The sequence below is a fragment of the Geospiza fortis genome, unplaced genomic scaffold, assembly GCF_000277835.1.
Source record: "Geospiza fortis unplaced genomic scaffold, GeoFor_1.0 scaffold195, whole genome shotgun sequence".
Taxonomy (NCBI): domain Eukaryota; kingdom Metazoa; phylum Chordata; class Aves; order Passeriformes; family Thraupidae; genus Geospiza; species Geospiza fortis.
The window spans coordinates 1,512,440-1,538,079 of NW_005054324.1; the positions used below are offsets into that span (position 1 = coordinate 1,512,440).

Sequence of the window (25,640 nt, forward strand, 5' to 3'; positions counted from 1 at the left end):
CTGGTGCCAGGATTCCAAGGGATAATTATTTCAGATCTTCACTTCTAGAATCTTTCCCAGTACATAGCTGCCTATTTGCTTAAATGTCTGTGGTTTTAAACCACATTAAAAACCCTCCTCCCATATGTAATTCTTGAGGGCTTCTTTATGCAAATTGATGCAGTGGAGTGAATCATAATACGATCATAATGCAGGAGTCCAAAGCAGAGCATTTTCTCTGAATTTTATTAAATATCTTCATAGAAACAAATGGAAATTAAAAATGTAGGAATTAACAGGGTGTACATATGTGTATGTGGTCTCTTTTTGTTTCCTCAGTGCTGAGAGTTGGCTTACTGCTAATATAAATGAACAGTATAGCATAACACAGAACAGATCAGAATGATCCTCTAGTCCAGCTGCCTGATGACTTCAGGGCTGACCAAAAGTTAAAACATGTTATTGAGGGCATTCTGCAAATGCCTCTTAAGCACTGACAGGCTTGGGGCATCCACCACCTGTCAAGGAATCCTGTTCCTGTGTTTGACCACTTTCTCAGTGAAGATATTCTTCCTAATGTTCAGTCTTATCCTCCCATCACAGCTTTGAACCATTCCCATGTGACCTGTCTCTAGATAGCCAGAAGAAGTGATCAGCCTCTCCCTCTCCACTTCCCCTCCTCAGGGAATGGTTGCCTTTGTTTTAGTCTTGTTTGTTCAAGTTGTACACTTTTAAAATCTGCTGGATACAAGCTGTAGACCGTCCCTCACCACACCAAACTAGGCATGTAACTGGGGACCAATGAGACCAAGTGTCAGCTGTTGTAGTGGTAAGTGGAAAGAGGAGCGAGAGAAACATGTCTAGAGGCTGGTTCACCCCAGATCTACTAATCTCAGAGAAACCTGAAAGCAGCTAGGATCCTAAGTGAATACTATCAGTTTGGTTTAGGAAATCCACATCTCTCACTTCCACATTGCCTGTAGCCTATGTAGATAAACAAATGGCGTCCTTGACTGCTTAAATGCCTGTGAGACTCTCATCACTTAGATGATTTCAGGTATTAAGCAGCAGGTGCACTGCTGCTGTGCCTTGCTCTGAGTTTCCTCATAGTGGAAGGCAATTACCTAATGTTTGCACCTTGGGCATTCATCAGTCTGGTATGGATTGAGCCCCAAAGCACTCTACAGAGCTCCAGAGAGATCAACAGAACTTTCAGAATATGAACAAGAGCCAGACCTGTAAGACTTGGATTCAGTTCAGCAGAACTCAGTCAAATGCACAGGAGGAAAATTAAGTTAGACGCAGCACTGTCACTCAGAAACAAGAAAATGCTGCGTGCCACCACCAAGATGAGAAGGATTGAGAGAAATAACATGGGTTTCAAAGACATGGTTCCATATTTGTTGCTACAGGGCGAAGACAGCAGGAGGAGGTGGCAAGACAAAGACAGTTTATTTTTTGCCCTATTGAATTACATTACAGAATCAAACAGGAATAAAAACTTTGAAGAGTGACTAATTTATGTGGAACTAAATTCATCATTGCAAATGTGGGTACATTTTATACTGTACTCTTGAAGGTAATTTCTGAGGAATGAGCTCAGCAGGCAACTTGTGAGCAAGACATTTCTAAGTGCTCTGTTTTGATGGGAAGTACAAGAAGGAAGTGGCAAGAAGTACTTAAGACTATGATATGGAGAAGGGGCACAAGGACACCAATAGAAACCTTCCACAAAAAAATCAGATTGAGCCTTAATCAAAAGAAATCACTTAGTATTACTTGAGAAAGTCCATTATGAACAAGTTGAAGAAACAGTGAGGTGATGGAGGTGTAGACACAGAAATCAGACTGAAAGCCTTTTTTTTTTTGTTTCTTTTTTGTGTCTGGACTACTGCCACCAGTTGTTTGCTGTTCATATGGCACCTTCCTAAATGTGAAAAATGTATATAGGCCAGACAGGTAACAGCCACGAACCTTAGATTGTGGGGACCACTGTCTGTGCTGAGAGGAACATGTTTTCTGTAGATTTGATAATGGCAAAAGAACAAAGCAGATGTGGTCATGGAAAGAAGAAAGTGCAAGTTGACCAGATCACACATCAGAAAAGATAGCTGATTAAGTTCTAGTGAGGTAGTGCTAGCTTGTCATTAGCCCAAGTGTGCTTCAGATTAAATATTTCTTAATCTTGCTGTTTACCAGTGGCCCAGTTTTACATGCTGTTTACCATGACCAGTAACATGGTGAATTGCCCACATTGCCACACACATCAGACTACACAGCATCATCAGTTCTAGAGGATTCTTAGTCCTGTTAATGGTATAAAGTGAAGTTCTTATATAAAATAAACATTCTCTTGTCAAATCTACATCACTGGGGTACTTTTTAGGCTAGATGTACTATTATTGCTTGGAATTTTCCACCATATGGGCTGTCAGATTTCTTTCTATTATCAGTTGGCTCCAGTTCCTAATCAGAAGGAGAAATCACAGCACCACAGGTTATGAAACAATGGAAAATTCCATCATTTCAGAAGTGTGGTAACTGATGGGAAAGTGATTGCTTTTCCTAACTCATGTTTGGGTCATGAAACAATGACTGCAAAGTTCAGTTTTGGGCAATTGAATACTACATTACTCCTTTGCAAAACACTACACTCCTCTCTTATTTTGTCTCATACTTTGTTTTAATTCTTTAGGTAAAATTCTGGCCTCACTGCAGGCAATGTGACTTAATTGAAGCAAGGATTTCAGACCTTTTTTCTTATAAGTCAGAACTGTGCAGAAAATACTTTTCTATCTCAAGCATTTTCCTTAACAATTACTTGACTACAGCACATAGTTAAAAATTAACAATTTGGCATATATTCACTTCATCCACACGCTGTTGGAAGCATCAAAAATAAGAAGATTTAGTCCACAGTTGCATTAGAAATACTGTATTGGAAACTTGGTTCCACCACAGTTACTGTTGATCCAGTAAAATACAGTGTGCTGTCCCACAGAATACAATGAGCTGCATTGTATTCAATGTCTGGGTGGTTGAGGTTTTCCACAGGGTAATAAAACTGTCACAAAACACACCTGACATCCAGTAAATGCTGTGAACTAGAACTATGCAAATGCCACTGAGATTTCTAAATAAAGCCAGATATTTAACATACAGTTATCACTAAAGTTGCTCAGCAAGCATGTGAGGCACTCGCACCGCAAACTGATAGAGTCTCAGTTCTAACAAAGCACAGGTAGAAGCGAACCTCAGACTTAAATCTCCACAAGAATTCCTCATTATTCTACTTCTGAGCTTGGGAGAGTAGTGTCTTCTGCTACACAATGAAAAAACATTCTGCAATGAGTAAATACCAGGTCTTTCAGATGCAAGAATTAGAAAGCCAGCCTACAGAGGTAGAGCATGAGTCTGGACACTGCCTAGCACTGAGCAGCTAGGCTGTTTGCTGCTACCCAAGTACATAGCAGGCTGTCAGAGTGACAGCCTTTTGTAACCAATGGTACCAGTACAGGAAGTCTGAGAGAGAACCCGAGTAACACAGGACTTATTTTCTGTAGCTACTCATTGTTTCACTACCTTTGTGTAGTCTGCAGCAGAGAGCCAGAAAGGTGGCTGAGTTCTGGGTGCTGCCACAGGCTCTGGGAAAGTCTGACAGTTGTGCAGGGACAGTCTTTGAGGGCTGAAAAGCAATACATGGTAACTGTTCAAAGTTTCTGTACTGCTCAGAGAAGGCTCAAGGTCAGGAAGGGCAGAGTCATTGTAGGGAGTTCCTAAGAAACTGGAAACACTTGCCAAGGAGCAGATGAGAGAGGAAGGGTCTATTGGAAGGCAGGCTGTAACCCAGTCCACAGACAAGAAAATGCTATCATAACTAGGTGGGGTCTACACAGTGTTGAGAGATGTAACACACTTAATCCAGGCAATATGTTATTTTCTTTTGAGTTTCTGTATTTCCAGAGGTGGATGAAGTAAATAGCTATTAATTCTGAATACGCTGCTCACTAGCACTGCAGGTATGTTCTCCTGCTAACTCTTTGAGATAAGACAAATGGAGGTTCAGTAACCAGGAGCAGAGTCTAGGAGGATGCTGAGTAGGTGTATTTAATTTAGAAGGAAAGGGGGTGCTTATCCTTCAAGGCTGTCATCAAGGACACTCAGCATGGTCAGAGGCATGCTGTTTTCCTAGATCCAAGATGGGCAGGACTGGAGGATCAGGAGCCACTGGCTACCCCTAACAGCTAAATAAAACAGACCAGCAGCTTGCTTTGTTGGAAGGCAAGTAGCATTGTATAGTCTTACTCATATGGATAAACACTCTTGCTTTCCAAAACATGGATGACCTTTTCCATAGTGTCTACTGGAATCAGCCCCTGGGCTGTAATACACCTGGAACATTTGCAGTCATTGCCTGGGAGAGTTGACACAGGCCAGGTAGTGTGCCAGCAAACAAACAGCATGGATTATTTGAGCCAAACCTGTGTTGTGGTCCCTTTTATTTATAAAATAGGCTTAACCATGGAATCAAGTCTTGCTAGCACTATGCGGTTCCTCCAGAGAGTAAGTTTCCTTGAAATCCATTAGATTGGTTAAAGAGTACTCCAGATCTAGCCATCTGAGACCTGAAAGTCTTATTGCAAGGCTGAAAGAGAAATCTGAGCTGTGGAAGTTGCTGGCAAATTAAATCCTTTAGTGCTTCTGTTGAAGACTCCATACACGTACACTAGGAGGGGATGTCTAAGAGACGATGCCTGTCTCAGATATGAGAAAGAGAAAAGCATAATTCAAATCATGGACAGACACTGCTCCTTGGTCCAGTGAGAACCACCACCAAAACCATCCCTTGTGAATTGATGCATATATAATGGAGTATCTGTTCTGAAAAACTGCAGGAAGATCAGATCTGATAGCCAAGTGATGTGGAAATAGATTCGTTGCTACAGAGCTAAATAAAATTATCTGGGATTGTTTGTATGTGAGAGCAGAGATAAGAAAGAGGATGACTATAACATTTTCATTGCACAAGGGAAGAGAAGTGCATTAAGAAGACAACGTTTCCAAAATCAAGTACTCTCACATTAAGCAATACCTATACCAGATTAAAAAATAAAAATTCTAAATTGCACTTCTTAATGCACAAAGCTGGAAATGTTCAGAACAGGGTTTTAACTTGGCCCTTGGGAACATTATGGTCCCAAAAATCCCTTGAGAGTTTGGAGATGTTTAACCCTGTTTCAATTTGAAAGCACCAACTAGAAAGATCCCCAAGAAGTTTGCCACTGCTGTGAAGGGGAGAGCTCTGAAGATGAGCTCCCGTCCCACTGTATGTATATGACAGAAATGAGGTGGCTTTTTCTTTCAGAGGTGGTGCAGAAATTACCTTTCTGATAAATTTCCTCTCTACTCCAGATCTCTGTCAGTGAGTAATTAATCCTTATAGTAATTTAGTCTATCAGATGATCTCGCATCTGCTGAACTGTTAAAAGATTGACATGTTGACTTCACATGGCTTTCAAACTACATGATGTGATGCAGTTAGAAGTCAAATTTGATTTATAGAAATCAGGTTTCAAACCAGGTGATGCTAAGATGCAAAAATTCTCTAAAAATAATTTATTGTTTTGACTTAAGTACCAAATTACTGATTTTACCTCTTCATACATGCTGAACAATTCACTCCAAGCAAAGGCTTGTGATGATGATGATGATGATGATGATTTATGGCTTTAATTTCTGAGAGACGGTATGGATTGAGATCTGGCTGATGTTTCCTGGCATTGGATTCCCTCAACATAGCAAATATTTTTCAAAGCTGCCTTAAACAATTTATGAGCTTTAATGCCATTTTTAAAAATAATTAATGTATTTTTAAGTCTAAGGAGGCAGACTTACAGCTGTGTCACATGTTTGAGCAAGTTTCTGTCACTCAGCTGAACTGTAGCCGAGACTACACTTATGTATATGTACGTTCTTTGTGATTGTCCCCTCAGTTTCATTGAAATTCAGTGTGACAGCTTCCCAGCTGGTATACATTTGTGCAGGACAAATGGGCTCAAGTGTGCTTTTGTGCTGCTCACTCCCTCTCTGGGTTTTACTGACCTCATCTAAAAGCTGATCATGACTGAACTAATGAGCAGGAATTTATTAGCACATTTTGCAAAACGTTTTTTATTTCCTCTCTTAGAGAAAGTAAAAAACTTGTTAGATATGGTCTGAGTTTCACACAGCCACTCTATCAGCTGTACCTGAGTCCCTGACTTAGGCTATAGTGAAATTCTTCCTGAGTGTCCCTTGCCTCAGTGCAAGACTATAATCCTTCATTCCTAGCACACTCTCCCTCTGAGGCTTTGGACAGGTAGAACTGTGGCTTTTGTGCCTTGCTTTGTTCCAAGGTTTTCAAAGACAGAACAGAAACATGTTCACAGCAGATCTATGACTGTATCTTACGATGTAGCCTTTCTCTTACAGTCAGCCACGTTTGTGATGCTCTCTTAAATCATAAGATATGAACTTTAACCCCTTTAAAAAGTGTGGTGTGCCTAAGAGCATGAGAACAGCTAAAAGCAAAGCTGACACATGTGTGCCAGTTCCCTGTCCACCATCTCTAGCATTCAGAGGCAGAGATGTGTGCCAGGGGAAGCCTATCAGCAGTGTGGAACAAGTGTTCAGTGACACTGCATCAGCATTCTCTCCTTGGCACTTGGCATTCCCACCTGGCTGCTGCTGCAGGCACATGCCAGTGGAACCAGAACAGTGACAAATGCACCTCAGACTCTGTGTAAGGAGGAACTGTCCAGGTTGTGTGGGTTTTTGGTGACTTGGGTGGGAAGGAATTCACAAAGATCTGAATATGTTAATGCTCTGGTTTCTCTGTGACCATGTGTTTATCTTCTCAAATGCTATGTGTTCACATAGTCCTTCTGTCTTCTTCCCATCAGACTGCTCCACTCTTTCTTGTTGATGTCTCCCAGAAATGCCATTACATTATTTTGGGAAGTGATCTCCAGAGCTGCCACACAATCTTGTGTGAACTCATCTCAAGTAGCCACCCTTGAGACAAGTTCACATATTCACACATTCATTCCCTTTCACTCCTGTGCAGATAGAGTCCTTCCCCATTAATGCTCTAGATGCTTTAACAACACATTTAAATCCAGGAGAAGCCTCAGTGCAGAATGTATTGGGAGCATCTTTTGGAGAGGAACATTTTCCTTCTATGTCAGAAAGTTTGTCTCCCACTTCTTTAAAAAAGGGGGTGGGGTAAAAAGTATGTCTTGTCTACAGACAATCCAATCTCATGGAGACAGAATTAATTTCAACTATATAAAGACGTCAAGAGAACGTAAAAATAAAAAAAAATTGAAGAAGGAAGTATGTGAAGCCTGGCCTGAACTTTTCTGGAGCAGGCAGACCCCAAAGAGGCCTTCCAGAGCCTGCTGTCTATTGACTGACCCAGCAAAACCTGCCCAACAGCACGCTGATGGTGACAAAGATGTGAACACAATCCTTTCCCGTATTGTTGTTTGTGCCTAGTAGGAAGAGATTTTATCAAAGCTTTCAGGACTGGTGTAAAACATGGAGATACTGAGGAAAATGGAGGGGCAGAAACTGTTCATTCCCAATTTTTAGTGCAATCACTATCGCAAAATCCTGCCAAATTTCTCAAAACTCCTTAGATTTGCTTTTGTTTCTTGTGCTGTGTAGATGTTTGGGTGATGATTCAAGTGCAACTTATCTATTCATTATAAGCATGTGTTTCTTTACAATTTTTACAGTCTAAACCTTTTCCATATTTATATGAATTATTCTTCATTTCCAGGTTTATGTGGTTTCCTGAAATATGTGTATTCTTACTGAGTAATATATTTTTTTTGTGAAAATACCACAGATACATGTTTATGTGTATAATTTCAATTACAAGGCTGTGAAATTATTTTCCAAATAGAGTTCTGTAAATAGTATTATTTTCGGATTTGCTAGCTCAACTAAATGCCTGAAAATAAAATTAATTCGCAGTCAGCCCAAGTCAGCCAAACAAAATAAAAACACCGTTCAGCTAGGGGGGAAAAAAATCCTAAAAGGAATAGGATTCAGCTTCCTGGAGTTTGTTTGGCATTTTTAACTTTTTTTTTTTTTTAATTAAACTCACTGGAAATCAAATTCAGTTTAAATTAAACTCTTTGGAAGCATGTACTGGGGAAACAAGCAAGCCTGCTTTTCCTCCCATTCCCTGGACTGCACAGGGAGTTGAGGCAAGGCGAGGCAGGCTCACCCCTGGCCGCAGCATCCATCCTATCGGCGTGGCTGCCATCGGGCCCACTGGGGGGTTGCGGGGGGAGCTGTATTATAGACGTAAATTTAAAGAAAGAGGCCTAACAGCTGAAATAATTTGAGATTAATGCGGTTATTTGGGTTAAAAAAACCCAAACATTGCGTTGACAAGATTTCGGATTTTTCCACCGAAACTTGGGTCACATTTAAATTTTCCGTGTGCTCGGGCAGGCAGGCCGCGGGGAGGAGGCCGCGTCCTCGCTTGTCGGGCTGCGGCACAGCGCTGAGGGGAGGAATGGACGGAGGAGCGGGCTGGAGTCGGGGCGGAGGAGGGGGCTGGAGTCGGGGCGGAGGCCGGCGGCCCTGACGGCGTGTGTGTGCCTTGCAGATCTTCGAGTGGTGGTACTTCCGCAAGTACGGCACCTCCTTCATCGAGCAGGTCTCGGTGAGCCGCCTGCGCCCCCTGCTGGGCGGGGTGGACAACAGCGCGCCCAGCGCCGCCAGCGCCGCGGGCGGGGACGCGGACTCGAACCGCCAGAGCGTCTCAGGTGAGCGGCGCCGGCCCGGCCCGGGCTCCTGCTGCCCCGGGGAAATGGCACTGCTGCCTCCTCGGTAGCTGCTAATTGCTTCCTTCCGAATTCACGCGGTGTGTTTTGTTCAGGCTGCGTGGTCAATGCATGTGTTTTATCCGCGTTGTGAGAACCCTGCGAAATTGCCCGTGCCTTTTCTGCAGTGTCCTTTGTCCAGCGGAGGGGCTGCAAAGATGATTAAGGGGATGGAGCATCTCTTACGGGGAAAGGCTGGGAGAGCTGGGCCTGTTCAGCCTCGAGAAGAGGCAGTGCGAGGGGACCTCATCCGTGTCTGTCCAAGGGGTGAGCTCGGTGGTGCCGAGCTGCAGGACAAAAGGCAGCGGGCAGAACCTGCTGCGCAGGAAGTTCCACCTGAATATGAGGAAGAACTTCCATGCTGTGCAGGTGACCATGCACTGGAACAGGTTGCCCAGAGAGGCTGTGGAGTCTCCTTCCCTAGAGATACTCTAGCACCGTCTGAATCCATGTTCTCTGCGATGGCCCTGTTTGAGCAGGGAGGTTGGATGAGGTCAGCCACTGTGGTCCCTTCCAACTCAACCAATTATCTGATTCTGTTATTCTAAAGGCAGGCTGTATTTTTAGTGAAATCATTTAAAGTAATAACAAAGTTATTTAAAAAAATAATCAGACAAAGAAGTTAGAAATGTTCATCTGGTTTTGCATCACTTTATTTTTTAGATAATAAAAACAGTAAATTTAAAAAAAAAAACTTACTTTTTGTAAGTAGTATCTAAACAACATTTGGATTTCACCTTAGTAAGTGGAAGCATGGTGGCTTTTAACAGCTTAAGGGCTTGTTACATTCCTGAGTCTGCTACAGATTTGCTTTGTGACTTCGGACAAGTCCTAACATAGTTAGGGTTTTTTAAAAGGCCCCCAGTTTAGGAGGCATGCATTCAGGCTTCTGTGGCCTGAGTTTTACAAGCTTCCAGGCATTCACATCCCCTTCAAGTTTCAGTGTGAGGAGTGAAGGCTGTGACCCTAAGTCATTCAGGCCTGAGGCACTTTGAGTCAGGTGCCTGGGCGATGGTCCCAGCCTGCTTAAAATGAATCAGCCCCTCAAGCACTGAAATTTGTGGACTGGAAGAGCCACAGAGAAACTTGTCTCCCTAATTGAGTGACTTAGCTGCCTGGGGTTTGAAAAATTAGCCCATGAGTGATGAAAATGCTGGTATGCTATTGCTTCTGGCTTGAGTGAGAGATACTCACTGTTAAAGTCAGGGCAGGAGCATCTGGGTTTGTGTTCCTCATCTGCAAAACGAAGCTTATGTGTCTCTGTCCTAGCTTGGCTTACAGGCTATAATCTTAGGGATGTGCCCCTAGAATCAACCAGAATTTTATTAAATTTATTTCATCTGCAGGCTTTTAGAATATATCAGAATTTACAGGTAAAGAAAAGTGAAAGAAAAGAAAAAAAATTCACTTATGGAGAAGACATTGTTCCACAGTTGAGCTCCCTATGTCTGTACCTGTCAGATTTTATCTCTACTCCTCAGTGTGCATGAAAACCTGCAAACAAGAATTAGCTCTGAATTTACATGTTAAATAATATAGATGGCTTCACAAAACCTTGTTATTTACTAAGTCTACTTAAGGAAGTTTCCATGTAGCACAGCAAATTCAGCTGTTGTCATTCTCATCTGAAGAGAGGCTGTGAATAGCAGCACTGCATGGTCCAGGATATTAGATTTAGGTGAACTGGCAGAAAGCGTGGGATGGCTTGGAACCACCTGTGTGCACTCATCAGTGGGCTCAGACACACTTCAGCAGCTCAAAATAACTCCTGTCATTTTAAAGCAAAGGCACAGTATTTTGACTAATAAGGTTCACACAAACATCTTGAATTTTCTGATACAAAGAAATAGTCAAGGTGTCTTTGCTTTCAGTGCACTGACACTGAGCTGGGACTCTCAGTGTCTCTGGACAGTGTGTCTGTATGGATAGCCTGTTATTTGTGCCTTCAGGTGGCAATAAAAGGCCTTCTTTACTTCCCCTTCTTGTTGCTCAGTTTAAGCTTTCCCTGCTAAGTTCCAAAATACTTCATACTTTGGGTGAAGTGTAACCACTTGAATTCAAATAAGATGAACAAAAAGTGTCATTGCAAGCAGATATTTGTTACCCAATCTCATTGGTTGCCAACAGAGCAGGTCAAGACACCTGGAACTGAGAAGTCTGATGTTGATTTAATATTTATAATGGTTTGAAAGTCATTTTATATAAAAACTGTGGGGTTGAAGCTTTTCAAATAGCCATACTCTCTGGCTGCACTACAGAGCACAGCAGAATGTCAATCAAGCACTTGTGCTGAGTAAACCAGTGGAACTTTCTAATATTAGTGCCTGCTGAAATGGGTACTTCAAATACACTCTTCCCTACAGTCTGCCTGTTGCTGTGTCTGCTCCATGCACTTGCTGGGTAGGCAGCAAACTGAGGGCCCCCTCCTATTCCACTTGAGTAGTTTCTGTGTTGCTGAGGGTGTCCTTCTGTTACTGTGAGTAATTTATGCAAAATGCTTTCTGTCTGTGCCACTGTAGCCCCATACTCAGATGTAGGGGCTGTGTCCATGAGAAAAGAGGAGGAGTTGACTTGCTGTTCAGTACTTCTTGTCCTAACAGAACAGGCATAAAGGGAACAGGCATATTGTTACCATAAGGATACCCCTCTGATTCAATATTCTACCAGAAAACTGTTGGTTTGATGTCTTCAGAAATTATGTCAGAAAAATTAATAGGGAGAAATATGCTGGTTAGCATTTTTAGTAGAAAGCACCTAGTGAAATGCTGGAGGGCCAGTGCTACTGGTGAGTTTTTGCAGAGCCCCATGTGAAGGCTCATCCAGTAGCAGACCTGAGGTGGAGTGACATCCTGCCTCTCAGTGAGTCCTTGTGCAAATAGTGGGGTTTATTCTGGTCTCACCTTCACTGGAGTGAATTGTCTCGGTTGAAAGTTAAGAAAATAAATGTGGTGTTAAATTAAAGGTAAAACCAGAATCAAGACATCACTGTTTCAAAGGCTGTACAAACAAATTGATTCAAGCATTTTTTTCAATTTTCCCTTTAAATTGCGTTGTTGATTTCCATATCTCTTACTTCTTGTAGTGTGAAAAATTCACGATTTTCCCCCCAAGGGAAATTTATAAAATGTTTCTAATATTCTGAAACCTTTGGAACACAATCAACTTTTCTCTGCCAATCAATTTCAGCATCTGCATCTATCTTAAGTAAGATCAGCAGATGTTTCCATGGATTTTTACTTCACAAACTAAGGAGGAATTAAATTTGGCAACTGTAGCTGAGATTCACAGTGATTTACAGCATTAACTGGACAGTGATGTTTTTCTGGAGAAATAACAAGTCCATAGGGACTGGGTTAATTGCTGCTTTTTCAGTGCAGTAACTCAGTATGATCCCTCTGCAGTTCTGCATTATGTTAAATGTGAGTCCTGGAACTAATCAGTATTATCTTTTCATGTGGCATTTGGGGCTTTGTTAGTGGTTATTTGTCTGGAATGATTGCATTTGTTGACACTAATTTATAATTAAATTATTATTTAAGAAAGGAAGAGCAGTCTGATTACCTTCATCTTGGTGCTCTTGATGGGTTTTTGCATTTGCACCTATAAAAAACAAGCCATTTGGTAAGGCTCATTGTATGGTAACTGATGTTTTTTATAAACCTCAAGTACCATTGTAATTTGGGAGAGATTCATTCTGTGTGTGTCTGCTTCTTACAGAGTGCAAAGTCTGGCGAAATCCCTTAAATCTGTTCAGAGGAGCTGAATATAATCGGTAGGTGCTACAAAATTACAGTTTTCAGGCATAGTACTGCCTTAAGGAGCTTAACTGTACTTTTCCATTAATCTAACTTAAGAGATGAAAAAACAAAATCAACTGTGGATAAATGCACTCATGTCAGGTTTTTCTGTAATTCATAAAATGTTCCTGAATTGAAAGGAATTTGAATTCATGCTGACGCACTTTCTTATTTCTCAAATATTTGATATTTCTCCAATTTTTGGCAACTTCATAAAAAAAGATCGAGTTACCTAAATGTGTTGTACCTGGTGTTAATGCAGCATTTCTGTTCAAATCCATTATAGCAAAAAACCTAATGAATTCCATATAGGTTTCATCGAGTCCTAATGTTTGGATATATGTGTTACCAGGTTCTAGTGTGTACTTTTCAACATCCTCATTAGCTTAGGCTCAGCTGCCATTGCTCCATCCCAGTATGGTGAAATGCAGTGTATATTGGTTAGAAGATTGGCCAGGTGAACTTACTTGGCTATCCCTATCTCAGAGGTCTGGGATTCTTTTCTGGATTTGTTTTGCCTAGTCTGACCTCATTAACCAAAATGTCTTCTTGTTGGCATGTTTGCAGGTACACATGGGTGACAGGAAGAGAACCTTTGACTTACTATGATATGAATCTTTCAGCACAGGACCATCAGACGTTCTTTACCTGTGACACAGATCATTTACGGCCTGCAGATGCTAGTAAGAGACCTTGTGAACGATTGGATTGATAATAGATTAATCATAGATTAATGGCTGATTTAAACTGATGCAAGAAAAATGCAGTGAGACATCAGCTTTTTCATGTAGATAAGAAAAGGCAAAAGTTTGATCATGAATTTATAGAATTTTAGGTCTGAACTAGTGTCTATATATGTAAACAATCTAATTTGTGTTGCTGTGTTGTTCTGCTGTGTTGCTGGAGTCATTCAAGGTCATTTAAAAGTGTAAAGGCTTGTTCCTTTCATCTTCTTTCTTGCAGTGGCTTCAAACATACATTTGCCTCCAGCTGCAGTGCAGTAGGTTGAGTTACACTGTCCAGGTTCCGTTTGGTCTACACTGACAGAAGAGAGAGAGAGAGCTGATGTAAAATTTGAGACCTATGTTTCATTCCCTGATGTAGTTAGGTCTGTAAGAAAAGGGGAACAGCACATTTACAACTGAATTTGTATAAGCAGCTTTAGTTGCGTTAAGCCTGTACTGTGAAGTCCATATACAGACTTTCATTCTACTAAAAATATACAACAATGATTTCAGTCATTAGAATTTGCCTCTGAAGAGATAAATCTTTGTCTCTTAGGAAAGGAGAGATACTAACAGTTGGGTGCTCCATTTTGAAGGCATAGTTACATAGGAGAGCATATTGTGGTTTTTTGGCACATGATAAATATGAGTCCTGTTTTCTGAACTCGGTGGTGTAATTATGAGGTGGTAATATTAGCCTGGAAGTTGTATCTGCTTAGCATTCACATAAATCAACAGCTCAATAAGGAGCTAGAGTAAGAACCCCAACTATCCCTTTATTGTTTTGTTCCCTGTGGAATCAACTACACCTCGAGGAAGTAGCTGCTTGTCACCTCTATACTTGGCAATGCAGACAGCCTGATCTCTCAGCCAGACTTTCTCCTAGAAAAAAGTTTAATTAAATGAACGAAGAAAAAACACTGAGTATCTGGGACAAAAGCTCCTGTTTGTTATGTGTCTTTTTGAATGATCACTGAGCTATATTAAGTGCTCTGTAGTGTGTTAAGCTGAGATCAATAAGTTCTTTTGTTATAGGGCAGTAGATTCTCCTTGTTAATCCTTTAATAACTGATATTTTTTTCTCCTTCTTTGTTTATTGAATAGTAATGCAAAAAGCCTGGAGAGAGAGAAACCCTCAAGCCCGAATTTCTGCAGCACATGAAGCTTTGGAATTGAATGAGTGAGTGACAACAACATTAACATTTATTTCCTGTCTTTTAAACATCCATTTGATGATATTTTAAGGCGGGGGTTTGCTGTAGTAATTTTTAACCACGATTACCGGCCTGTCAAAGGAAGGCCTGCAACAGAAGGAAACCAGCACAGCTGCATGTCGTGCTAGCTACCCAGAAGATCCTTAGGGTAGTGATGACAATGGGAGTCTTCCCATTGATGTCAGCAGGCTTTGGAACAGCATAGAAAAATGCTAATTAATTTACCTCCTGATGAGCATATGAAATATGCATTTACAGGATGGAGAGTTCGCTTCTGGATTTCTCAGTCATCAAGAACAGAAGCAAGAAAGAAGAGACTCATAAACACATTCTGAAATACTCATTTTATAATATGAGAGAACATGATGTAATTTGCTGTGACTTTTGGTCCTTGAGTCTGTTATTTATTTTTTTCAATGAGAAGTGAAGCATTTTGAGATCCCACAATAAACTCAGTGCTGTGACGATTTACTGGTATGGCAAACTGTATAACTGTTGCTAACATGCATAAAGGAATCCCTTAGGTTGCTGAAGTTAGATTGCTAGCTTCTAGAATTCCATAAACTGGTGTTTTAGAGATAGTCCTTCATGTGTTTCATCAGAAGAAAAGAAAGAATTTTTTCTTCTTGTATAATGATTTAACATGCAGCATAAAAGGGAAAAGCAATCTATAAGCCTGTTCTACTCCCATTTCACAGAATTACAGAATGGTTGAGGTTAACAGGGATCTCTGGAGGTCAGCATGCAACCTCTCCCTTCAAACAGGGCCACCTACAATGCATTGCACAGAAACATGTCCAGCAGGCTTTTCAATGTCTCCAAGGAGAGAGACTTGCCAGCTTCCTTGGACAGCTTGTACCAGTCCTCAGTCACCTTTACAGTAAAAGTGTTTCTGAGATTCAGGGGGAACATCCTGTGTGGTTTTTTGTACCCATTGCCTCTGATCCTTTCACTGGGAACCACTAAAAGGAGCCTGGTACTTTCCTCTTTGCACCCCCACTGCAGTATTTACGAACTTTGACAAATTCCCCCCAAAGCCTTTTCTTCCCCAGACTGAACAGTCCTAGGTCTCTCACACATTTCTCATATGTGAGATGTCCCAGTCCCTAATCACCTTCATTGGACTCTCTGCATGTCCATGTCCCCTGTACTGGGGAGCCCAGAGCTGGACACAGCACACCCACATGTGGCCTCATCAGGGCTCACTAGAGGGTAAGGATCACCTCCCTCAACCTGCTGGAAACACTTCTAGTGCAGCTCTGCTGCAAGGGCATGTTGCTGTTTTGGTTTTTGCTTGGTCTGGGTTGGGTTTTCTTTGTTGTTGTTGTTGTTTTATCTTTACAACTACATTTATAATCTGTTCTTTTTATATGGCAAGTGTTACAGTTCTGTTGATTCTTTTCATATCATTACAGTACGGGATATGGTTTATATTAAAACAGTAGTGCATAAAACTAGTCTTGATTTCCAGAAGGAGTTTTAGGCATGTAGGATTAGTGAGACAGCTGCTTTACTTTCTGGGACAGTTGTCAGTAGGTGTACTCAAGAGCTGAGTGATACAGGTCCTAAAAATGAGAGTCGTCGTGTTGTTGACAGAATATTTATTCATTGGAATAGTTCATCAGAAAAGTACATGGACAACATTTCCTTGCCTCTGTATTTAGTACATCCTTTCCAGTCTGCATGTCTTCAGTTTTTACATCAGGTACCTTTCTCATGGTTTTTCCTCTGATATTTTTGCAGGTGTGCTACTGCTTATATTCTCTTAGCTGAAGAGGAAGCAACAACAATTGTAGAGGCAGAGAAGCTGTTCAAACAGGCTCTGAAAGCTGGAGAGGGCTGTTACAGGCGCAGCCAGCAGCTGCAGCACCATGGTGCCCAATATGAAGCCCAACACAGTAAGTTTATTAGGAGGGAGAGAACTTCCAAAGTGTTCTTTGGATTTGGGGTTTGGAGGTTTTTTGTTTTCCCCCTAAGAACTATGCAGTCAGTGTTTGACATTGGCTGGAATGTGGTCCTAGAGCCTGACTATTCTGTTTTAGTATTTTTGCTTGATTATGTTGCTGAGATGTCAATGCTCAGATTACAGTTGCACCTTTATTTTGTCATGGCAGAAGATGCATAAGCATGTACTTAACAGAAGAAAAAAGGTATCAGAGTCAAAGAGATGTGACATTCAGAAAAAGCTGAACACCCTTTAAGGAAGTCGCCTTTTTGCAAACTGGGCTCATGTTGTGAAAAGGCAGTAGAGAATGGTGGAAACTGGAGTAAAGTGATGCTTTGCCTGCTTTTTTCCATCAGCTCTAGGGGTAAATGCTTACACTGTGTTGTTCTGTGTAAAAGTTATTGAGGCCCATTAGACAGTGGGACATTGGAAGTTAGTTGCATTCATTAAGAAAGGTCACAGAAACATAAAATTTAAAAAATGGAGTAATAAAGTGCTTTAATTGGAAGTCTAGATTTTTACTACTTTTCTAAAAAGTTTGAATAGGCAGGTTTATCTGATGTGCTATTTATTAGATACTCCTTAAATCTAAGAAAATACATTCACTGACAGTAAATTAGTAAAAAAGATAATAAAGCAAACAGTCAAGGTTATTTCTAGACTACAATGGATACCTTAGGCAAAAATAACACAAATTAATTACATAAATACAAGCACTAGCATACTTCTGGGCGTCTTCAGGTTTCTCAGGACCTGATTTCACAGCCTCTGGCTCTCCTCCTTAATTTGAAGATTACTGATAAAAATTGTACATAGTAAAATTGTCTGTGATCCCTGGTTTCAAATGTGTATGCAAGTCTATACCTGAAAACCCGAGGTTTCCTAAAGCTTGGGGATAGTGTTTAAATAATTTGTTATTTGTAAAATCATATTTAGGATGATTTCTTCATTTTTGGTGAAAGTGAAAATAGAAAGCAGCTGAGCCTTTGAAGCAATTTTTGGGCTCAAACAGGCTTATAGTTATCTGTGAAACCTTAATTTGTGCACTCAATCCATCCTGAGTTCAACAATTCGATGAAAAGTACACAATAAGTGGTTAGTAAGCACTGTCACGATGTTTTTGTCCGAGGTAACCTGGGAAAGTTTGTGCAGGCAGATACAAGCATGGTATTTCTGTAACCTGTGTGTGCTAGGTGGCTTCTCTCATCATCAGATTTGACACCCTTCGGTACTGCAGCAGAGGAAGTAACCATTGAATCACAAAGCTAAGCGCACTGTCACAGAGCAGGGAGGCTGAAAAGTGACTGCCAGCTCTGACCGTATCTTCGGGAGGGGCCTGATCATCCCACTGTTCCGTAGCACTCAGTCTCCCCTTGAAAATGTCAGTGTGCACCCACAGAAATTAGGGAATCTCCAGCCTCAGATGTTGCCTTGGACACAGGGGCTTCACATAGAATTCTTTTGATGGTAGAATTCTTCTGCATGGCTTCCAAAGGTGGAGAGGAGGGACTGTGGAGGAGGAACATGTGTTGCAGTTCCATGGTTCTGAGAAGTCCTGCATTCCATTTCTGGTCTTCAGAGTTAATTCTGGGATGAAGAGTAGGCATTTCATCTTTTAAAGGTGAAATACACTGTAATCTCTTGAACCACAACATACTGTTCTATGTTTCTGTTGCTTCACATGTTCCACCTCCTTCATAAAATATTTTGTTAAACCATAAAGAGTAAATGATGACTTTGAGTACCCAACTTGCCCTCTTTAGGTGATAGCCTATTAAAAGCAAGGACAGTTTTATTTTTAAAGTTGCTCATGTTAGGCATCCCAAGTCATTAGTAACCTCAGAGAATTTTGGCCTGAAAAAATATCTTGATTTCATAGTAAGTGGATGCCTTTTGACCATTCCTGCTCAAACTCCTGAAAAGAAGCTTAACCTGAAATGTATACCTCATAGCACATTGCATAAACATATTGAAACAGATGTAACTAATAAATTGTGTATTAAATATATAGGAATCAATAGAGAGATAAGGAATTAGGTAATACAGAATACAGCTAAAGAAATTCTTCTCTCCTTATTTATTTTTTCCTCTAAAGTAAGTCCTTTTGACCTGCTGCTTAATCTATTGAAAATTTTAATCACACCTTTAAAACGATTTGTGGGTACTTGGAATGTTTTCAGCACACATGTTGTTCTTATTATGAAAGGCTTGAAAATGTTAGAAATAGGCTAAAATCTGAACAGAGAACATGCTATACACAAAGATAATTTGTAGCAGGTGTATTACATTTTCATGATTCAGTAATTTTATAGATTATTATCTGTCCACTCATTTCCTGTTGGTCCAGAAGCATTTTAAGAATTCACATTTGAAGCGAATGAGAAGGAAGGAGTAAGAATTCTCCAAGAGAATAATTATAACTGCTGTTCAGTTTCTGTCATCTTGCTGTTAGGGAATCTTCTGGCACACAGGACTATCATATCTGAAATATGTTAATTTGCCATCCCTAATTAGTGGTGTGAGGAATTTGAAGATGGTAATTGGGTAATGAATAAAGGCTGTAAACCAATAGTTCAGAGTATACTTTTCTTCTAATCATTAAGAGAAAGATTCTTAGGAGGATGAGGATTTGCTTTAATACTTCTTTTTGACAAGCATGTACACAACTGTACCTTCAGATCTGCTTATATTTCACAGTGCAAGGCCAATCCAATAGTACTTATTTGTGCCACTGTATATCTTGATTATTTCCACAGATTTCAGTTCTGTTATGCCACATCTAAATCTTCAGATTTTGGTAACGTTTTATTAAAATTCTTGTGAAAGCATTGATGGTAGTGAGTAAGAAAAATCGAAAAAAAACCCTGTGTTTCCTTTTGTGTTGGAATACTAAATGAACTTTTGTTTTATCTCAATGCTGTTTCTTTTTCCTCTTATACAGGAAGGGACACCAATGTGTTAGTATATATTAAAAGAAGGCTGGCAATGTGTGCAAGGAAGCTGGGAAGGACCAGGGAAGCAGTGAAAATGATGAGAGATGTGAGTTTGGATTTCTTTCGCATGTGATGTTTACATAATTTTGGTATAGAAATTATACATTTTCTTCCAAGTTATCAGCCACTCCTGCTTCAGTAAGCACTGCTGGTATTTCTTTTGTATGTGTAATGTACATAAAGACAAAGTTATGTGATCATTTATTTATAGGGTTATGAAAGCAGCATCAAATAGCAGATGGGTGGTTACTCATGCAGACTGAACTTCCCATCCTGGTACATGTGCAATGAAGTGCAGTCTTTAATTATTTGATCATGAAGTTAGCAATATTTTTTTGTCTGAGCCATGTGGTGAATGCTGCTAACTTCATAAGCAGGTCTTCAGTATTCTCTTTTCTCCTTCAAAGCTGCAGTTTGGCTCTGTGCATTTTGTGTCACACTATTCAGCTCTGAGGGTGTTAATTATTCATGCAAAACCTATCACTGGAAAGTCAAACCCCAAGTTAAGAATCTGTAGTTAACTGAACCCCCTCTGAGATGGGGGCTGACTGTATTGTGTCTTTGTAGGCAGGGGAGCCAGAAGTGGTAGTTATAAGCTAAAAAGCTACAGACTTGAAGCACCGAACAGTAGCTATTTTGGAGATGGCAGAAGGGGCAGCTGTTCACATTAGGCAATGTACATGTTTCAAATATGTAAAATGCTCAAGTTTTTCAATGTAGCAGTGAATGCCCAGAATTTCTTTCAGTGATATTCCCACAATGCAGATTAGGAACACAGTTCTTTGAGGAGATGATCTATATTGCCTGAGGTAGCAAATCTGTGACAGAAGGAGGAATGGAGCCCTACACCTCTGGGCAAATGATGGTAAAACTACCTCCCAGTTTCCTTTGTTTCTTGCACTTCATATTCCAGCTCCCACAAAAAAATGGAAGAGATGAGTACAGCAAGATGCATAGTTCTGCAAATTGGGATGCAAGTGTTAAATTTTAAATGCACAAAATTAAATCCCAGACTGGAATGAAGCACCTGTAAAGTGTGCTTTAGGCAGCTCAGATGAATGGTCCAGGAAGCTGCCTAGTGAAAAGGGAAATTCTTGTTACGTGTGAGTAGGAATTTTAATGTAAAAAGGAAAGTGACTTTATCTGGAGCTGAGGCACTTGCATCAGGGGCAGTAGGGCAAGTGTGTTTGCCAGCTTGGAATCCAGGACTTGACATCTCTTGAAACTGGAGCACTCATAAGCATTTTTTGAAAACACTGAGCAGAGTTCACAGTCATAATGGAGGTTCTCATCCTAAGTATCTACAGATGCCAAGTGGTGAGTAACTTTGTTTTCTGACTCTTGCTGGGGCTCTTCAGGCACACAACTCTAAATCTCCAGAACTACTAGAATCCCAAACAGAGTTGTTGAAAAAGAGCTTGTCAAAAAAACAGCCCTTGTACAGCTAGGAGTGTGAGAAAGAGGGATGAGGAAGGAAGACCTGTTTTAACAGTCTTCTGGTCAGCTGGGAGAACGTTGATTTCAAAAACATTGTTTTCAGTCCAGCCAGCTCCGCTGATTCTTCATGAATTTTGTTACACAAGCACTGTGGGACAAACACTGAAATGTTTTTGGGACAGACATTGGAATTCTAAGTTCTGGCATTAATACACAAGAAAGATAAAATCTTGAATTTCCCCTTCAAATATCACACATCATAATTATGGCAAATTCTGGAGCTTACTAAGGGCTGTTAAATGTGTTTTGAGATTTGTAGATAGGGCTATGGGGAACAGATACTCTGTGAAGCATTCTTCTGCTGGTGTCAATATGTATGGATGGTTGTGTATGCAGAGCACTTGGTCTGGGGACTTGGGTGGTCTGTCTAGTCCGAGATTTCTTACGCAAAGCGAGAAACAGAGCTTTGATTAGTGAAGGACTTATTTTTCACTAGAGATAAAATTGTCTGAAATTTATAAGCAAAACAGAAAGTCGTTGAAATTAAGTACAACATGGATCTCAAGAGGCAGCAATAACAGGGAGAAAAAGTCATCATCCATTAGACACTTAAAAATAAAAAACACTCTTCAAGAGGAATCTTTTGTTAAAATGAAAGGACTGGATGCGAGACAAAGGAGGTATAAAGACGGAATTTCATTTTAGGGAGTTTCAACTCAGATCAATGCTTTCTGTGTTTTTCCACGTAGAGACGCTGAGCCAAATTCTCAGAACTTAGATACCTTTACAGCTCTTCTTTTTAAGCAAGCAGAGCTGAGAATTAGCAAGTCTCTAGATGAAATATTAAAGCAGCAGTAACTCTAGGTCACAGCTCCAGTATGCTGGGAGCAAGATTGGGGTCAAGTCAGCTTTGCAGATGCTTCTCCTAGACTGGCTTGGAGCTACTTATTTCTGATGAATGCATATCCTTCATTTCTTCATAGAAGACATAAATAGTACACTTATGGAGAGTTTTGAAGAACATGAATCTGTCATTGAAGGTTTCTTTGTGATTGATGAGGAAGGAGATGAATTTATTAATCCTAACAAGAATACGAAGAATATGTTGGCTGGGGACGGCTGAATCTAACATCAGGGAACAGAGGGTGGAGGCCCTGTTTGTGTTTGAAAGATTGAAAACAGGTTTCTCAAGACATGGAACATGATGGAAATGAAGTGTTAAGAGGTTCATGACACCATCTGGGAAATATGATTGGGATGTAGTGAGTCTTTGCCACTTCGAAAAAAATAAAATATTTGAGAGTGTTTAATTTATTGCATATATGAGGCCATCTTGAGGACATTACTGATGGCTTAGATCGTCTTGCTTGAATTTTTTGTAGGAAAAGACTGAGATCCTACTTAAAGCACCTTAATGGAAGGAAAATGAGCTGTTGGTGACTTAAATAAGAGTTTTATTTTATGGTTATATACACTGCTGATAGGAAAATCATATTTCTTAATATTATATTGAAGGTTTTTAAAAGCAGGGGCTTTTTTAAAAACTTATTTTAAAAACTGTTTAAAATCAAGGGTGCTTTAATTTTAAAAAACTGGATAGGAATTTCTGTTGCTTCTATGATTGATTTTGAGACAGTATTTTTTTGCTGGCTTTGCTGCTTGGATGTAATTCATTCAGTTGAATTAATGGGAAATACAAACCTGTAGTTTCCATGGAAGCATGTAATGGAATCATACATAGGTGTTGCTTTTGCTTGTATTTCTGATGATAATTATTTACTATATTTTGCTATAGAAACCAGCAGCTGTCACTATTTGTATATATTGAGTTAGCTTGTGATCTCATTTTGATTAGTGTATTTTTGGAATAACTCCAATGTAGTCAACAGAATTATTCTAGTTTTATTATTGTTTATACAGAGCATGATATGGTCTGTGAAGGAACTAGATTGCTTTTACTGTCCCTGAGGAGAAAGTCTACAGTTCTCGTTGTTTTATTTGTTGTGCTGATTATGTTAGGAGGATTTTAAGTAGTTTGTTCTAAATGATGGAGGATTTAGTATGTGCAGAGGGAAAAGGCCGTAATGGTGGCTGTGTGTAATCTTTAGCATCTCTTGTGTTGAAACTTCCTTGTGGACAGTGTTGCAAGCCAGTAGTGGTGATGAGCAAGGGTAGCTTTTTGTGCCACCTGCTTTCCATCTGCTCTTTTCAGAATCCCTTGCCATTACAATGGAAGAAAACAGGAATGTGCTAAGTTTGCATCTAATGTTTTTCATTGATTGAAAACAGAGAGGATGTGGAGGGTATGCAAAGGCGCTTCCCCCTCTGCTTTGTGGGTGACTGAATCAGTGGCTGCACCAATGAATTCAGGAGCAGGCCAGCAGTGTCATTTTTCTTAACTGGGTCACTAGAGTATCCAGATGAAAATGTACCATGCAGGAAAATGAATTGTCAAACTAATTGGAGCTTCTTGGGATTGTTCTGGAGAACATTTGGTGAAACAAGGTTTAATTGAAGGGAGATGTATGTTTATGAAAGAAAAGAGTGGTAGGCAAAAAGTATGCTAGTAGACAAAGCAAGTGAAAGTTCTTAATTGCTTCCTCCTTCAGAGAGAAGATGAAAGAAACTCATTCTAGAGTGTATTTATCTCCTGCCCCATGGGCATGCACTCCCTCGAAGATTGCTTTGTGTTCTTATTAAGTACATATTTCTGAGACAGTGGAATTGCAACTTGCTCTATGCTCAGCAACTTTGTTCAGAATTGAGTGAGGTTTAAGGAGAGAAGAGGGTCTCCAGGTTGTCCTTAAGTCTGGAGAGGAAAGAATGACAAACGCTTTTTCAGGGTCAGAAAAGTGTATTTTATTTCTAGTATCAGTCATATCTGCTGAGAAATTACTCTTTAGACCGGAATAAAGGACCTAGAAGTCTGCTTCTACATATTTAGCTCTGAGAACCTTGCTGAGGATATTTCAGTTGAATGTGTTTTTGTGTTCATCTTGGTGCTCACCTGCAGTCACTAAATGTGTATTTTATGCCACAGAGGACACCTAAGCAGCTTGTATTGTCAAGAGTGCTGCATGCTTAGCCATTGGCTGCATGAAAAGTTCTGTAAATAGTAGGGCTGCCCTAAGCATCTGAAATAGTTTTAAGAGGTTATGTCACTTGAAGGGTTTGAAAGGGTACTCAACCACACTAAATCAATTATAATGATATGGGTAGGCTGGGTTTTTATCTTCTTCTGATCAGTTGTATTAATGATTTTTGCTGGTATGGTAGTTCTGCAAATCTAGCATACTTTCTTGGCAACTTCTTTTACTGAGCTTTGAATAAAGATTTCTATTCAAGATTCTGTTGAGTTCTGTATTCTTGAGTGCACTGCTGATTACTTTTTGAGTAAGACATATATGTAGCCAGAGCAGTGTTCTGCACCCTGAATTACCAAGTTGTGTGAAACAAAGGGAGTACTTATTCCTAATAAAGTATTCCTAATAAAGATGTTATGGTCCCTAGCAACTTAACAACACAGTTTCTGTGTGACAGCTGCTGTCTGTGTCTCCCAAATGCTTCTGTGCTTGAGGCAAGGATTAGTGAGTCAGACTCTTTGGCTTGTGTTACACAAGTCAGGTTAGGCAGGCTGCTCTGTTGTGAGTGGGATTCTAGTTTTATTCACATCTGTAGCAGTTGTTTCAAGCACCATTTATTAAAATTTGAAGGAAAGGTACTTGGTTCAATGAGACCAGTGTTATCTCATAGATTTTACTGTTATTTACTATACTATACTTTTACATATATTTTGCTACTCCTGTGAATGGTGACATTTGCCAGTCTCCACCACAGACTGATGTCTTCAGTTAACTCTTTTTTCTGATCCACAAGCACTGCAATAATGGCAAGTGATAAATGCTGATTTTAACATTTTCATATGTCTCTATATTCAAATAGAGTTTGTTTGTTCACAGATTCATATGGTATGGTAAGTGGGTACAGCAAGTTGGAATATCCCTCATTTCAGTGGGCTCTTAAAATGGAGACTTCTGTGATTCCCCTAATGATATTCATCCCTTCCTTTATCTTCACATGACTCAGACCCCTCACTTTTAGTCATGATTGTGATTCTGCTCAGAACTCTCAAAAGCTAAAAATTTGGTGACTACTACCTAAACTGACAATAATGTTTCTCATATAAATTACAGGTTTCTAGCATTGTCATTCCATTAAGATAGAATACAGTCACATGGACTTGGTGGGAGCCCTGGTAACTGGACTCCTTTTTGCCCATCTTGCATCAGTCAGTATTCAGAGACTTGTACAGTACTTTAATTATGGTCTTCTATCTTTTTGGATCATCCTAGCTCATTTTTGAGCTCCTAAATAATTTCCTTACTTTATTTCACTTAAAAATCCACTTCTAAAAATATGTCAGTTTCTGAAAAAAAGTACATTGGGATGTTCTTTCAAGAATTAATTCTGTCTACTGCTTTTGCCACCTCTTAGTAGCCACTTTTACTTGCAGGAGGAATTAGATGTATTTAATATGAATTTTCATGAGCAGGTTGTTTCTAGTAGAAGATATCCCTGCCCTCAGCAGGGGGGTTCTAGATGATCTGTAAGGTCCTTTCTAAGCCGAAACATTCTGTGAATCTGTGATGCAAATAAAGTAGGTTTTTTTTC

The 25,640-nt window shown here is 40.1% G+C and overlaps 1 protein-coding gene across 2 annotated transcripts in view; it reads left to right on the forward strand.

The window, feature by feature from the left end:
• ST7 (suppression of tumorigenicity 7) overlaps positions 1 to 25,640 on the forward strand; it is a 136,441-nt gene that overhangs the window by 77,513 nt on the left and 33,288 nt on the right. For both annotated transcript variants that reach the window (XM_005420899.3, XM_031056922.1), the window contains exons 3-8: positions 8,642 to 8,801; positions 12,576 to 12,630; positions 13,223 to 13,338; positions 14,485 to 14,560; positions 16,338 to 16,492; positions 19,481 to 19,578. In XM_005420899.3, the coding sequence (XP_005420956.1) occupies positions 8,642 to 8,801; positions 12,576 to 12,630; positions 13,223 to 13,338; positions 14,485 to 14,560; positions 16,338 to 16,492; positions 19,481 to 19,578 (660 nt within the window). The remainder of the gene's footprint in view (positions 1 to 8,641; positions 8,802 to 12,575; positions 12,631 to 13,222; positions 13,339 to 14,484; positions 14,561 to 16,337; positions 16,493 to 19,480; positions 19,579 to 25,640) is intronic.